Here is a 17,555-nt window from a genome sequence, read left to right on the forward strand (position 1 = left end):
TGAAAACAGATGATGTTGGTGGTGGCAGTTCTTGGCCTAGTTTGTTGAGCTGAACTTTAACAAACAATGGGATCTAATCATACTGGTAAAGATCATTGTCTCTGTTGCTCCATTTTTACATATTCTTGGCTTCTCTCAGAAGGGGTATACATATCACTATAGAAGAAGAAGAAGAAAACGAAGGAGGAGGAGAAAGAGAACTGAAGTTGTTTAAAAAGTGGGTACAGATTAAAACTTTTAAAAAAAGTGGGTATAGGTTAAATGGGGGCGACCAAATAGGACGCCCCGTGCAATTTTTACAAATCAGTTTGCCCGACTGGGCTACTAGTGCTTTTGGGCTTTCTTTTGGGATTTTAGACTTTTAAATTGGATATAATCTTTACACAAATGGCCTACCTGATTTATTATTTATGTTTTCTAGCTATTATATATTGATTATACATGATTATACATGAATTAATGAACCAAAGAATCCTCTAGCTTATTTCCTATCGTTACATATATAAAAGATGGAGCCAAAGACGTTTTATATAAGCAGGATAGAGACTCTTAATAAAACTCACCATATAAGTAGTTACTTACATTAAAGAGAGTACCGTATTAAGGTTGTATTAACAACTCAAACTCTATTTTTCTCGAACAACCAATATGGTAAAATTAGGATTCGAAGTTTAATTGGATTAGACAGATCTCGTGTGACAATCCACTGGCCATGTGATAATCCAGTATTCGGTATCCGCATTGGGGCCCAACTATATTCGGATTCGCGTCGCGTAAGGCTCCATTCGGGGGGAAGCGCTCCCTACCAAGAATTCTTCCATACTCAGGGCTCGAACTCGAGACTGATTAAGGGAAGAGCAGTTTCATCCACTGCACCACATCCTTTGGTGGTTATAAAGAAAGAAGCTTTTTTGGTTTCCCACCTGGTGTTCGGTACCCGCATTGGAGCCCGACTATATCCGAATTCGTGTCGCGTAGGGCTCCATTCGGGGGGAAGCACTTCCTACCAAGGATTTTCCTATACTCAGAGCTCGAACTCAAGATCTCTGGTTAAGAGAAGGGCAATCCCATTCACTATACCACATCCTTTAGTGGTAAAAAACAGAGATCTCTGGTTCAGCTGTTTCAATCTATTATTGCTAGACTTGTTAAAATCAACGATATTGCTGCTGCTGTGTTATTTTTTTCCCATAATTCTTAAAATCAAAACGTCTCATCAGTGATGAATATAAATAAGTCAAATACATATACAACCCATTGAACTTGGCTTCATTTTTTATTTTGACATTTTATCTCAATCTTGTTCCTTTTTGGCCCTCCAACCGCATTTCTTTTGTGTCATTTTAACACAAAAACTTTTATCCGACGTAAAAATGCAGCGCCTATACATACTTGCTTCTATTGTGTAACAACCATCCAATTAGATTTGGAGACCTGTTTTTTTATCCTTGTCACCTGGGTTTAATCCAAATACTCAGCTCCCTCCCCTCCCCCCCCCCCTGCAAAAAAATTTTTTTTTACCTTTTTTTTGTAATTTTAAATTTATGTTTTTTCCGTTTTTCTGCACCCCCCCTCCCCCCTCCCCTCGGGGAAAAAATATTTCTTTTGTATATTTTTAGTTTTAATTTTTTCATCTTTCGGTTTACAGGTTCGAAATTTTACAAGTTCTAAAGTTATGAGTTCGGAGCTTTATATGTTTGGAAGTTTACGGGTTTAGAAATTATAAAGTTTACGAGTTCGAAAGTTTGCGGTTTCAAAAGTTTAGCGGTTCGGAAGTTTATGAAATTTGTGAGTATTTCAAGATATGCATGCACACATGTTTCACAAAATATGTGTGCATGCATATCTTTTAATATACATAGCAATATTTGTTACTTGTGTAGTAAAAAAATAAAAAATAAAAATTTGGGGTTTGGGGGGAAAGTATTGGATGGTTGGATTAAACCGAGCTGACAAGGATAAAAAAATAGGTGTCCAAATCTAATTGGATGGTTGTTACACATTAGAAGCAAGTATGTATACGCGCTGCATTTTTACGTCGGTGTTAAAATGACACAAAAGGAATGCGGTTGGAGGACCAAAATGGAACAAGATTGAAATAGAATGCCAAAATAAAAAATGGAGCCAAATTATATATTTGGCCATATAAATATGTTTTTAACATTTGGAACTGTCAATGAGAGTAGCAAAACATAGCTGTCTCAAGTCCAGAAAATAGTTACTTGGGTTTGAGACATTATTTCAACCCAATTAACTATCGAAATGCCCTAAGATTAATTCTTAGTCTGGAAAATAGGATGTTTGATTTGGCTCAAAATTCCTATGATAAAGTTGAAGAAAAGTGGGGAATACTCCACTTTAACTCAAACTGTCCATATTCCCCATGGTAATATGATAATGTTAAATATGAATAATAATAGTACATAATATTAAATGAACAAAAAAAATTGAGTTAAAGACTAAAAATCAAAGGTCTGAGGCTAACAACTCTATAAGAGTACGAACCCTTGAAAAACATGAGAAATTTCTGAGAATAATAGAATTTAACCAAAATATCTGCACCTGCGAATCTTTTAGGAAACATTTCATGGCTATCATCAAAAAGGCATGAAACTTAAATTGTACTGATAATAATTCAATATGGAGGCATCCAAATCTGAAGGCAACACTCTCAAAATTCAATATTTAGGAGCCGTACCAGGGGCCACTAAGACAGAAAGTAATAAAAAGAAGCACAAACGTAAAGAAAAAAAATTATATAAACAGGCTGGAATTAGTATAAAGTTGGTCCAATAGGAAAGTGATTGAAACTGATGTATCATCTATGAAATAAATACTCCAGATTCTGTCTCAACCAAATGGACATCTTCATTTGTTTTGTAATATGCAAAAACCCACACTTCAAAATTTAAAAAAATAAAATAAAATAGCCCAGTGCACAAACCATCCCGCATTCATGCAGGTTTTGGGGAAGGGCCGCACCCAGGGGTGATATGTCGAGGAAGAGGCAAAACGAAAATAAAGAAGATAAAGAACACCAAATTTTAACGTGGAAAACATTTCAAATCGAAGGTAAAAACCACGGGATCACAAAGATCCAAAAAGTTCCACTATAACAATAAGAGGGTTACAAAAGTTCTCCAAATTGGCTACACAACAAGTGTCAAACACAGAGCAACAAGAGCAACAACTAATCAATTGAAGAAAGAGGAGAATCTATAAAAACGAAGCTATTGTTCGAGGCTCGAAATCAGATGATACGGGCCTCCAAATCCGATCTTCACCGTTCAAATAACCAAGATTTTCCAAACACTCAGTCAAAATTTTAGCCCGATCCAACGATTAACGAATTGGAAAACATGATTTAAAGTTAGCTGATCGGAATAAAAATCTACAGCAAAAACAAATAATTTTCTTCTCTCTTCTCTCTTAATGAAAGCTCTCTCAAAAACCACTCTTATGTGCTTAAGTATTTCAAAGACTTATATCAATAAGCATAGAACAATTCTCCAAGGTTATCCTATTTATAGATCATGAGTGGTGTTTTCTCTTAAAGCCAAAATTCACTCAAAATAGAAATAAACACAGAATGCAATTAAGAGAATAGGATTAGGCCATTAAGCCTTTGGCAGGACAATATGGGCATGAGCTCAACAAAGTGGGTATAATATAGACAGCCTACCTGATACAGCATTGGCGGCCGTAACCTATAGGCAAAAACCCACGCTTAAGAAAAGTGGAAATTAAAAAATGGAAGCCCACAATGAAGCTGGAATTATCTTATCAATTGCAACAATTCACCAACCAACATGCCTCCTACCAACTTGTAAGAAAAATTGCTTGAATGACAAAACGTAACCATTCAGACAATAGCACATGTTTGATAGGAATCAATTTCTTGAAAATCATTAGCTATTGATATTGATTGAGAACTAGAAATGGGCAAATCTTGAGTCTAATAGTTTGACAAACTATGCCCAAAAAGCTGAAAAATATTACAGCAGTAAATAAATGAACAAATCTTAACCGGAATACTTGGTCATTTTGATATCTTCAGTACAGGATTGATTGGCAAAGGATGCGAGCATTAGGGGAAAAAGGGAAATAGCTCACTTCTGGAATTACAAAATAGCATATCCTAGCTTACATATTACATGCAGGCAGTGTTGGATTCATAAGAGTTGTTCCAAGAAGGCCATTGCAAAGACTGGAACCTTCGTTCGTCTTACTGTTTTCGGCTCTTGGACTGCTCCCTGCGCTGCTGTTAGAAAGGGAACCGAATGAGGACTTCTGTAAGACCCCGGTTGGTGATAATCCCATCCGGGGGCTCCTATCCCACCCCTCGGTCATGAGATTAAGAGCTGCTGATTTGTTCTTGCAATCGCCCGAGCTGTTATTAGTGCTATGCAAGACCTCACCAAGGGGACCACCCATGGAATTTTCCCAAGTTATAGGAATCCAATTTCCTTGTCTTTGGTTGTGCTCACTGATGATGGTGCCAATGCCTAATCCCATTTGAGTTGTTGTCTCGTGCTCCTGTGACGGCCTGTACTGTGCTGAGGTTGTGAGTTTGTCGTTCGCTGGAGAAGAAGTGGAAGACATGAAGTCTGAAGTGACCACAGGGATAGAAATGGAGAGCTGAGTCCTATCTGACTGCAAATCAACGTCAGGCCAAGAAACTGTGGATTGATCGGACTGGTTTTTGGGCCAATCGTCCATGAACTGTCGAAGTGGATGATGCTGTGATTTGCTTTCTTGATCTCTGATATCTTCTGAATTGCCATAGCCACGGCAATTCACTAGTGAAGAGTTTTTATTTAGTGGATTGATCAAAGAGTCAGCACAAACTAATCCAAATTCAGCCCTTGAAGTTGCTCCATAAAGATTCTGCTCTTTCTGTATTGAATATAGGCTCTCTTTCTCACTTGATGAAACAAGGCCTTTTGTATCTGAATACCTTTCACCAAAATTTTCCTTGGGCGTATAATTCCTGCTAGTAACATATATTAAAATTAGATCAACGAAAAATTGTGGATTCTTACTAACATCGCGACAAAACTACAGCTTGCTGTTAAGGTCATTTTGATAAGCAGAAAGTGATACACATACAGAATAAACTTTGAAATGTACCTCTCAAGATAAGGGGAAGTTGTGGAGGGATTAGTAACAGCAGGCAGCAAGTTGCTAAGTTGGGGATGTGAGAGAGGTAGAGTGTTGGATGCAGCGCCTCCGGGAGCCAATGCTGCTGATGCTGAAGAAGATATATTCATCAGCTTGGCGGAAGTAGCACCAGTTTGTCCTTCCACAGGCTTTCTTGAACGATGGCGGCCTCTGTTCATGTGCCGCTCACAATACTTTTGATCGGCAACTGCATCTCTTGAGCACCGCCATTTCTTCCCATCTGTTCTCCTACACCTTCCTGGCTCCGGATCGTTGCTGTTGGAGAATCCTAGATGGAATGCACCCCATCCCACTGCCAATAATTAACCACAAAACACATCATCCACTACTCTAAAACAGACTCATAAATACTAAAAAGCATTGTGCTCTCTAGTAAATTTTTTAATTTGTGGGGGAGTTGGGATCTCTTAAACAATATTTTCTAGTTGCCTCAGGCAGTGGCGGAACAAGTTTAGACCCCCTTCGCTAAAAATTACATTGTGTAAATAAGGTAAAAAACTAATTATTTTGGATATATATAAGCTCTTGAACTCCTTGACATGAGGAAAAATTCTAGTAAAATCGCAAAGGGGGTTCACCGTACTCGGGATCATGGAAAGAAAATAAAACCTGCCCTTGTGCAGAAAGATTACTGAAGGCAGCATATTTATGAACAATAAATTCATTCCATATCACTTTACAATTAGAAACAAGAAATTATGACTATGGTAGCTATGATCACTTGAGAAACTTCCTGAGCCATAGATTTGTCAAAGTAGATGTCATTTCAAATTTTTGTGTAGATGTCATTTTTAATTACAAATGGGGAAAGAGTTGAATCCTAATCTTTTTAGTTGTAATTTTTTTCCAGAAATATGGTAAGTAGAAGTAAAAAGCAAGGACTTACAAGCATTGGGTCTAAGGCCTGCAAAAGTTGTGAAGCCAGCAGATTCAAGAGCTTTTCTAATGGGGTTGAGAAGATAAGGAGGTATTGGAACATTTGCAGTAATGTATTTGTAGATCAAAGCCTGGTGTTCCAACTCCATCCACTGTGATGGAGTAAATGGCCCTTTTACCCCTGCTGCTATTACCCCATGCATGTTTCCAGCATTCATAGCTCCACTGCCACAGCCTGACCAAGAAAGAAAGATCACAACTTTAAGAATAAAAACTGTTTTTTACCAAATACAGTGACTAAACATGTTAAAGAATGAAAGATTTACCCTGTTAAATCTAAAAAGACATGGCTCGCTCTTCAAATGTGAAAGAAGAAAATAGACTGTTGAAAAATGCTTTGACAGGATAACATTTAAAGAGGGTACAAAACATTGTAAATATTTGCAACACCAAGAAAAACAGCAAAGGGGAGAAAATCAAAATTCAGAGACCTATCAATGAAACAAGGAAATTTGCTCAACTCTTTTAGGCCTTTCATTTGATTATGCCTTTGAAAACCAACATTGCCACAATCTCATTACCAAAAATAGGAAAGATAGAAACCATGTAGTACTAAAAGATGCCATCTTTTCTCTTTTTTATGGGTGGGTGGGTTGGTTACAAGACTCAAAAACATCAAAAAGAAGAAAAAAAACCAGTAGCATATGGTTACATGAAAAGACTCCCTTCCTTGTGCTTGGAAACAACAAAACTATGCATTGCTACCAAAAAATCCAGCAGTTTATACAAAACCAACAATCAGATAAAGATAACAAACATATTGAACCAAAAAAACTCAATCTTGATTGAAAAACAAGAAACCTATTCAATGACACGTCAACCTTTTTTTATTTTTTCTTTAGCAATTTATGTACCTGAAGAGTTCCTAGTAAAAGGACTTGAGGTGTAATGATAATAAGGCATTGTCACATTCTGAGAGTTGGGTGAAGAAAAACTAAGCATTTGCTGGCTGTTAGGACAATTACTTCTGAGCTGTTGCTGAAACAGCATTGTAGCTGCTGCTGCTGCTTTAGAGGATGAAAAGTCATCACTAGTCTTAGCTAATTTAATGTCCTTATTATTCCAGTCATCTTCAGTAACAGTAGTAGTAGTAGTAGAAGAAGATCTTTCATTCTTGTGAAATCCAGTAGATCCGTACCACTTTTGCTTGGTCTCAACTGAGGCAGCAGCAGCTGCTGCTGTAGTAAACATATTACTTGTATTGTCTGAACAAATCACCCCACCACTATCTAAACTCCCCACCACCCCAAAATCCATCAAAAAAAACCAAGTTCACTCTTTTAACAAGAAATTGTATAGCTAAAAGCTAGAAAAAATGGAGCATTTGAGGGGTCAGTTTGAGAGCAAGAAACAGACAGAAGGAGATTGATTTTTGTTGTTGGAGAAGCAAGGACCATTTTTAAAGAGTTTGTTTTTAAAATGTGTATTTTGGGGAGTTGTGGGATGTGTTGGGAATTAGTAAAGCAGAATAGGGGGGCTATATATGTAGTTAAGCAGACCTCAAAAAGAGAAAGACACACTGGTTTTCTCGTTTAGGAGTTAATGTTTTGGTGAAAGGGAAAATAATTGGAGAGAGAGAGAGGCAAAGGCAGAAGGGAAATACCTGTAGGAGAAGTACCTAAACTGCTGTTATTATAGTCTTGTTTATATTTCGGACATAAAACCGCCCAATCCCGGGGTCGGTTCTTGTTTTCAATCGCCTAAACGGAAAAGGTCCAAAAATATCCTTAAACTATTCAAAATAATTTAAAAATATCCTTCGTTTATTTTTTGTGTCAAAAATATCTCTGTCATCTATGTTTTGGCCCAAAAATACCTTTAAACTATTAGTTTTACCATTGAAACTGATATGGCAGTCCAACTGGGTTAGAATTACTTACATGGTCGTCCACCTAAGTAATCCATATGTGAAAATTATTTTTTCGGATTTTTTTTTCTAGAAATTTTTAATAAAATACAAAATCAACATTTGTTCTGGAAAAAGTAAAAAAATTCGAAAAAAATATTTATTTTGGAATTTTTTAATTAAAATACAAAATCAACACTTATTTCGGAAAAAGTAAAAAAATTACGAAAAATTTATTCTTGATTGGGGTTTATGATTTGATTAAAAAACTCCATTGTTCTCTTTTGTGAATTTATGATTATAGATATCGAGAATTCATATAATCGACCCAACTTGTTTAGGATTAAGAAACTAACGTCTTTGTTGTTGTACAGATAAAGTTTTAATTTTTTTTCTTATAAACGTTGTGTGTTAATTTTTTTTTGGAGCTAAAGAATGGGGTTGAAATTATATAGGGATAATGTTCCAAGACATAACTACGCTATTACTGGATTCAAAAGCATTCAAAGACATAACTCCGAAATTCATAAAAGAGAATAATGGAGTTTTTTTAATCAAATCATAAACCCCAATCAAGAATAATTTTTTCGTAATTTTTTTACTTTTTTTTGGAATGTGTTGATTTTGTATTTTAATTAAAAAATCCGAAATAAATATTTTTTCCGAAATTTTTGACTTCTTTCAAAATAAATGTTGATTTTATATTTTATTAAAAAATTCTGGAAAAATAAAAAATTTCGAAAAAATAATTTTCACATATGGATTGCTTAAGTGGACGACCATATAAGTAATTCTAACCGAGTTGGACTGTCATGTCAGTTTTAATGTCAAAATTAATGGTTGGGGGACATTTCTGGGCCAAAACATAAACGGCAGGGATATTTTTGGCACCAAAAACAAACGTAGGATATTTTTGAGCTATTTCGAATAGTTCAAAGATATTTTTGGACCTTTTTCGCATAAAAAAAAAAGAGATAGAGAAAAATACTCGCTTTTTTCTTAAATAAATAATTATTGTAAAATGAAAATATAGCTACACTTTATTCAGTTTTTAGAAATCATATTAACATGATCATTGGATTTTGTTAAGACACTATTTCATTGTGATATATACCAAGTTAGTAATTTTTTTAACTTTCAATTTATGTGATATTATTTTTATATTAGTTTAATATAGAAATAATAATATATTTTATTGTTGAAACGATTAAATTTGCATTTTTTATTATATCTTTAATAAAAAAAATTAAATAACTTTACTAAGTTACAAAAACAACAATATACTCAGTGTTTTTCAAATTAATGCCGCAAATTTTAGAAAAAAATATTTTTTTTCTCTTAAATTTTATATGGCGTCAAATATTTTACATAAATTGAAAATATGGTGAGGGGAGGGTGTTCCTTGCAAAGTCCGCTAGTGGTTTCAAGGGGTGGGACTCTCTCTCTCTTTCCATATTAAGTATAGTTAGGAGAAGCCAATGGAGTGGTGGGCTGCATGAACAAAAGTATGCACAACCACGTGACCACATCAACTATATACTATAAATAAATCTACATATATCTAATTCTATTTACTTTTCTTTTTTCCATTGCTTTGTCCTACTCTCGCCCTTCTTTCCTACGCACCAACACACCACGCGTGCCCTTTCACTATATGCTAAAATTATTGGGAAAGAAAATATTTTTGTTGTCAATTAGAAACGCCATTAATCTTTCTAACGAAAACAAATCTTGTTTTCACATTTAAGAAAGATTCCCTTCTCTTTTCCTTCTTTCTATTTTCTCTTTTGTTCTTCACTTTGTTTTTTCCCCTTCTTAAACTGTATTATTTCTTGGAAAATAATGACACACAATCCCGTTTGTTCATAGAAACAATTTCTTTTTTTTTTCAATTATCCATAAAATTTTGCAAGTATTTAAACAATATCAAAAGTGAGTTTCTCAAAAATCAAAAGTTTTAAATTTTTCAAAAAAAAAAATTCTCCACTAACAAAATTGCAACATTTTTACAAGCAAATTGCATGTCCAAGCATAATTTCAAATTCCAAATACTATTTTTTAACTTAACTTCAAATATTATTTTTTTTTTTTTAAATATTATTTTTATGTCCAAACACCTACAAGGAGTTACTAGTAATAAATTAATGTTATATAGATGGTAATTTAAAGTACTTGAACAATATATAAAGAGACCAATTATAATAGCGGTCGCATGCTGGCCCGATTAATTTTGATTTATCAAGAAATTTTTTACTTTTACAATTTAAATTTAAATTATTACTTAAAGATGGAGAAATTTCAACCATTCCATTGTATTATGTGATAGGTAAACTCGTAATCTTATTTAATTAATTATCTTGTTATGACTGTATTTTTGCATTATCGCGTTCCAAGTTATAAGATTTAAGGAAAAATTAAAAATTGCGATCGCCATCAATGGACATATTAAAATCCATAGAAAGAAAAAAGATTATTCCTTATGGTAATAAATGTTCCTCTTTTTGTAGGTAATGTAAATAAATAACCGTCTTTTACAAGAGACTCAAGTTGAAGAAGAGTGTAGTAGTTTCATACAAATTGCCTAGTCTTTTATGGAATTTTTACACCCTATAGAAAACCTTAGTACCCTGTTTATTTTAAATAAATACCATTTTAAAATATTACATCTTATAGATACCTTTTATACTTTATAGCCAAATATCTAATTATAGTTACATCCTATATTTAAGGCGCCATATATGCTAAATAATATTTTTCTCTCTCCTTTGTTGATGGAAACAAAGAATCTGAATCAGCGTACTCATTATGTATTCGTGTCTTTGACCACTTTGTTGGAGTTTTCAGACTGCAACAACTGAGGAAAAACACTCACCTGCTTTTATTCAAACTCATCAGCAACGGCTGCAAGCACCTGCAGTAAGAAAGAGAACTCTTTAACTCTTTTTTGCCATGCCCAACAACAATTACAATCGACTGGGGTAAGTGTAATTCGTTGATTTTGATAGACGAAGAGCAATTGGTTCAACTGTAGCGGCTCGATTCTGCTTGGCAGTGGTCGTCGAAGTAGGGTTCACAGCTTTTGCGTAATTCATTGCTTCGTTTGTGGGGTTTGAGGGCTGGGGATTGTTTGTAGTTGTTGTAGGAGGTTGGGCAGATGTGTTAAGTGGCTGACCAGCCGGAATTAATGGCTGGCCGCCGGCTGGCGAAGCCATCAGGCTGTTTTTCTCTCTAGATCGCCCAAATCGCCTATTTGTATTCAGTTGTATTCGAATGTATATTTCAGCTGTATTCACATGTATTCAGATGAATTAAGTTGTAATTAGTTATATTCAACTATTTTATTCAGCAGAAGTTAGTTGTATTTTGTTGCATTCAAGAGTTTTATTCAGCTGTATTCAGTTGTATTTTGTTGTATTCAAGTGTTGTATTCAGATGAATTAAGTTGTATTTTGTTGTATTCAACTGTATACAGTTCTACTCAACTGTATTATTCATATGTATTTCTCTTTATTCAGCTATAATCTTTATTATGTATCTTTCAAATACAGATTAATGAGGGATCGTTTTAGTTCATTGAGTTAAATTAGGAGAATATCATGTGATTTGATTTCCTTAGTTCGTGGAGTTAAATTAGGAGAATATCATGTGATTTGATTTCCTTTCGTTTTTAACCAGTTTAACCTTCTGTATTTAACGTTAATGCCGCTTGAATACAGCTAAATACATGTCAAACTTAGCTGCAATTCCAGTTTTTACGCCTATTTTTTTGGTTGTATTAATGAATACAACAGCTTAAATACATGAAATACATTGTATAAAAACATAAAAGGTATCTATAACACGTAATATAGCAAAGGGTATCTATAAATGACAAATTAGACCTAAAAGATGGTGCTTTATGAAAAATTCCCGTCTTTTATTCATGTGTAATTTAAGAAATGTACCATATGACCATCTTTTTCAAACTTAACAACAATTAATTAATTAGCACCTACTTGTTGAAAAAGGTATACATAGGAATTTATTGCGACTCTATTATTAATATCGTCTAATGAGTTGTACACTTTTAATTAAAGCATACCAAAAATTTATTCTATTGAATGAGTTAGGGGTATACAAAAGAAACCGATAAATCGCACCAATTCGATAATCCGAGTCAAACCGAGAAAAAAATCCCGACTATGGTTTGGTTTGATTTGGTTTGGTGTTGGGAAAAAAACCCGACCATAATTGGTTTAGTTTGGTTTTAACTAAAGAAAGTCAAACCGAAACCAAACCAACCCGACATTACATATATAGAAATTTTAGATGTATTTAATATATAAATACACTTATTGTGATGTAATTTATAAATATTTCTTAAAATTTTCATAATTTTATCTTTTAAGGTATTATTTCAAGGTTGGACTTAGAACTTTTGAATGTTCCAATAAGTTTTATAGCCATTAACATTAGTAAATTAAATAATGCTAACAAAAGGTCAAACCAAAATCAAATCAATACTAATGTTAACAAAAGACATTCAATTCAATACTGCGAATGGGAATGTATTGAATATCTATTTTTTATTTTGCAATAATTTAGATAAAAATGCATAACCTATTTTTATTTTTTTCTTTAGCGTTTAGTCATGTAATTAATACTCACTAATTAGCCTACTTATTTTAGCATGACTTAGATTATGTTTATTTTTATTATGGCTTTTTAATTAGCAATATGTATATTACATAATTTTATTGTTTTTATTGTTGAATATTTTAGGATAATGCCATGACACATCTCATATTTTGTTTTATTTTCTTGGAAAATACTTTATATAGTTGTATCTTACTAGGATTAAAGAAATATTTTGAGCAAAATTTATATGTTTTGTTCTACGAAGATTTTACCGGAAAATAAACCCGAAAACCTGAGAAAAATCGAGAGTGAAATACCCGAGTTTTATTAGTTTGGTTTGATCTTTAGATTTAATAACCCGACATAATTGGTTTGGTTTGGTTTGGTAATTGTTAAATTCGAACAAACCCGACCTATGTACACCTCTGATTTGCCCCCTTTGATGTTTAATTGCCTTTTTGTCTTCGCTTGTGTTTAATTGTTGAACTAAATTCCGAGAAAATTGCCATTTTGGTCCTTAAACTATAATGTACTTCTGATTTTGTCCCAATTTTTTTGTTCATTTTTATTTGGTGAGGACTTTAGCAATTTTAGTACATTTATTGTAATGAGACCTTTTTATCTTTTATCTACAACTCTACATGTTAGTTTTGTCCTTGAATTATAGTTTAGGCATTGCTGGTCAAAGAATGAAAGTTGTAACGTGATGATTTTTCAATCTAGAGGACCTTGTGGGAGAATAAAAGAATGCTTTAGGCTAGTTAAGAACATTTTTAAATTAGATGTATATCTTTATAGCATCCTAATATTTGTTTGAAAGCATCTTGGATTATAATATACCAACCTAAACATAAAAATGTTAAATTACTAGAATAATTTATAATTAAAACTCCCAATGCACATGACATCCGTAGACACCATCATGCACCATTTTCTCCTTCCCTTTTTGGATTTATTTTTGTCTCCCCCCCCCCCCCAAAAAAAAACACCCCACACCCCAAAAATAAAGAACAAAGAAAATTGTTTTCTCTGCTTATTTCCTACTTCAAGTTGAGTGTTCAAACTGCCAAAATGTTCGCTCCACATGATAAAAGATGTTCAGTGTTTAGGTTTTATTTATGATATATTTATTGATAGTAGGTTCAACTAAATAAGATCGTTGAATATAAGGGATTTTCATGTAAATTGCAAGTCCGAAACCCAATTGTAGTTCTTTTGGACTCAAAATATATAAATAGGTGGGGAAAAAATTACATTTTTATATATAGCGTCACAATACCTGGCGCTATACAGTAACAATAACGACACCGTTAATGTATAGCGCCAGGTATTGTGGCGCTATACTGTAAAATCTGACACGCCCAGGTATAGCGCCACAATACCTGGCGCTATACATACATTTTATATATAGCGCCTGGTATTTTGGCGCTATACTCCTTTTTCCTGGCCCCACCAACAATTCCTGACTTCAATAATTCAAAAGCATATAGTGCCAACTTTTTGGGCGCTACATATATATATATAAAAAAATCCCGGCTAGCCATTTCCTATATAAAGAGGTTAGGATTGTATAGAAATTCATTCAAAAAAAATTTTAACTCTTGTTGAAACGTTTATTGTTGTTAAATTCTCCAACATTTTTTTATTATGTCTGAAGAGCGTAGAATAAGAGTATCATTATATTGGGGGGCGAGGTTGTGATGGAGAATAACTCCGTGGGCTACAGTTTACCTTCTCAGTGTCATGTTAAATTGCCACTTACAATAGAGTACGATAAATTGATATCGTTGTTATGCAAAAAAATTGAGTGTGAGGAAACGTTTAGTGATACTTAAAGTAACTGGAAGATATCCGTATTTCGTCACTCCGCAAGGGGTTGCTTTTTACTCGGAGTTTAACATCGACGATGATGAAACTTTAAGTGATTTTCTGAGGACTCCGAACGAATGCCGGGAATTTCTTGTAATCACGATGTTGGAGATGTACGTGAAGGTTGAAGCCGTTCCAAAAAACGAGATTGTGCGTAGTAGAGATAAACCCCAGTCATCGGGTGGTTATTCTGGAGTAGTTTTTCCAGACATGTTCCGGATGAAAGAGTTTTCCTTGATTTAAACTTATCACCGCCGGCGAATGAGCAGCGAGAAAATAATTTATACCCTACTTTCCATAATTCACAAGACGAGTGGTAAACTTCAATTTTCATTTGTGTTAATTATGTATATTTTTGGCATATTAAATTTGTATTAACGCTCATATATTTAATAGGGGGTACCGGCCAGATATGAATTTTACAAGTGGCCCATCTGGTAGTCATCACCTAATTGAAAACGTCCATCATAGAATTTCATCACATTATGACTTGTAAGTGATATAGCCATATGAAAAGCATTTATTAATTCAGTAGCTTATATTTTTGTTGGTTGTGCAGTGAAAACGAGCAAGTTGAACCACCCGTACTCACTCAATTGACCAAAAACGACATATTACCTCGGGATCTGGCAGATGCACAGAGTGAGGAACAGAACAGTGATTACGATAACAATGCCGATGAATCCGGAGACGAGACACACTTTTTTCGTGAGGATGGTGATGAGCAGGATGAGGAGGAAGGACCTGATTTGAAGATAGACCCCCCTAGACGAAGAGTGTACGAGTCCGAAGTGTCGTTTCATTCAAGGGAGATTCCTTACATTGATAACTTGCCAACCGTGCAGGATGTGGAAGCTCTCACAAGGGATTTTGATGAAATTCGAACAGAAACGTGGGATGAGTCTAGACCAACGGTGCTTGCAAAGGGGATGCTTTTTCCCGATAAAGCGCGCTTAAGCAGGACTTGTAAAATGAACAACGTAAAAGAGTGTCGTGAGATGCAGGTATGAGAGTCAAGTTCGATGGTATACAAGGTTGTTTGCCGCAGGTGGTTTTGGCCATGTAGTTGGATGTTGCGTGCGACCAAGAAGAAAACAGGTACGTGGAAAGTGGGTAAATACATTCCCACCCACACATGCGAAATGGACACATTCAACGGGAATCACTTCAACTTGGATATTAACTTGATTTCTCTTGTACTTATTTCGCACCTCGAAGCGTCCATAAGGTATACAATCAAAGAGTGCATTACATCAGTCCACCAGGAATATGGCCATACCATTAGGAAAAGAAAGGCATTTCTCGGGTGCAAACGAGCGTTTGAAATTGTGTACGGTAATTGGAATAATTTATTTGCATCTCTGCCAAAGTACATGGCCGCACTGCAGCACTTTAACCCCGGGACAGTTGTTGAATGGAAGCTTGAGCAGAGTTCGGGAACACCAGAATACATATTCAATTACGTGTTCTGGGCGTTTAATCCAACAATTGATGGTTTTTCGCATTGCCGGCCCGTAATATCCGTAGACGGAACTCATGTCTATGGAAAGTACGATATCAAGCTATTGATAGCCGTAGCAGTGGTTGCTAATGGACAGATATTTCCTCTAGCTTTTGTTGTTTGTGCTAATGAAAGCACAGAGACATGGACGCTGTTTTTGAACCACCTGAAAGAGCACATTGTCAAACAGCGTTCAGGTATTTGTCTAATATCTGATCGGCACGGTGGTATATTAAGTTCTGTGGAGAACTTGCCTGCATAGCAAGAACCTTATGCATACTACCGTTACTGTGTGAGGCACTTTAAGGCCAATTTCCAGAAGGCACATCTCAACAAGGACATGATTTGATATGGATGGCAGCAACAGACCACCAACAATATAAATTCCAGAGGCATATGGATTCTATCAGGCAAGAAGACGATGCAGCCTATCGTTGGTTAATGCGACATGACCCTGAAAAGTGGACGTTGCATTCGGATGGTGGCAAACGATGGGGAATTCTTACTACAAACGTGTCAGAGTCCTTCAAAGGGTTATTGAAGTCGGCAAGAGGATTGCCCGTCACAGCCATGGTGCGGATGTCGTTCAAGCAGATGGCGGAGAGGTTTGTTGAATGGTCTGCAACTGCAACGGAATTGATGGAGAGGGGTATTGAATTTATGCCAGTGCCGATGCAGAGATTTGAGAAATACAGACGGCAAGCACATTGGCATTCATTTTTGTAGTATGATAACGAAAGAGGTGTTTTTGAAGTTCGCACCGCTATCCATAATAATTGGGGTAATAATGTACATACCCTAAATGAATTAGCAAGGTTATGCTCATGTGAAAAATGGTCCATCTACCACATGCCTTGCTCACATGCCATCAAGTGTTTTCAACGTGTTGGTTATGCGGAGACCAACTAAGTTGATCAACAATATAGTGTTTCCAAATACCTAAACACATATAGTGGTCAGTTGCAGTCAGTGGGTGCTGAGCATTATTGGCCTCCAGAACCATTTAAAATGGTGTGTAACAAGTTCTATTTGTGTAAAAGACAGGTGTAGAAGAGAACGTGTATACGGAACCAAATGGATGTTAGTGACACCGTTTATGCGCGCAAATGTGGTATATGCTCGCAAACAGGATACGACCGTCGTAAATGTCCTTCAGCTGGTTTGGGTGGAAAAACTAATCAAGCTCGTGGTGGGTGTTTTTCAGTGTACCTAACTACCCATGAGTGGATGTTGTAATAATTAGTTGTTATGTCTATGTTGCAAGATTTATGAAATAAAATTATGCTTGTTAACTATGATTTGTACTTTCCCATTTTACCTATTTAAATAATAATTTAATAGAATTATTTGTATATTTATTATATTTATGCTAAAAAATGTGAAAATTCTCGGGGAGGGTCAAAAATCCGGTGTCTACAATCATGATATTTAATACGCAAAGTATAGCGCCATTAGATAGTACGTTATGTGTGTGTTGTCTTGTCGAACTGAAAAAGCTGACCAGCTGACATAAAGTTGTCTTGTCAACATCATGATATTTAACACGCAAAATATAGCGCCATTAGATAGTACGTTATGTGTGTGTTGTCTTGTCGAACTGAAAAA

At 35.0% G+C, this 17,555-nt stretch overlaps 1 protein-coding gene across 1 annotated transcript; it reads right to left on the reverse strand.

Annotated features, from left to right (window-relative positions):
• Positions 1 to 3,894: 3,894 nt before the first annotated feature.
• Positions 3,895 to 7,736, reverse strand: LOC107808379 (growth-regulating factor 1-like). Its single transcript, XM_016632892.2, has 4 exons — positions 6,972 to 7,736; positions 6,068 to 6,292; positions 5,131 to 5,473; positions 3,895 to 4,990 (listed from the first exon to the last, which is right to left on the reverse strand). The coding sequence occupies exons 1-4, from the start codon at positions 7,372 to 7,374 to the stop codon at positions 4,144 to 4,146; spliced, it is 1,818 nt and encodes a 605-aa protein (XP_016488378.2). The 5' UTR covers positions 7,375 to 7,736; the 3' UTR covers positions 3,895 to 4,143.
• Between the last annotated feature and the right edge of the window lie 9,819 nt (positions 7,737 to 17,555).

The sequence above is a fragment of the Nicotiana tabacum genome, chromosome 16, assembly GCF_000715075.1.
Source record: "Nicotiana tabacum cultivar K326 chromosome 16, ASM71507v2, whole genome shotgun sequence".
NCBI lineage: Eukaryota > Viridiplantae > Streptophyta > Magnoliopsida > Solanales > Solanaceae > Nicotiana > Nicotiana tabacum.

Bases quoted from the DNA above. Each gene is read 5' to 3' on its own strand.
- LOC107808379 (XM_016632892.2), bottom strand. From the start codon at position 7,374: ATGGATTTTGGGGTGGTGGGGAGTTTAGATAGTGGTGGGGTGATTTGT. The intron at 6,293-6,971 runs GTACATAAATTG...TTTCTTGGTCAG, and splicing joins TTTTACTAGGAACTCTTCAG to GCTGTGGCAGTGGAGCTATG. The intron at 5,474-6,067 runs GTAAGTCCTTGC...AATTATTGGCAG, and splicing joins AGGCCTTAGACCCAATGCTT to TGGGATGGGGTGCATTCCAT.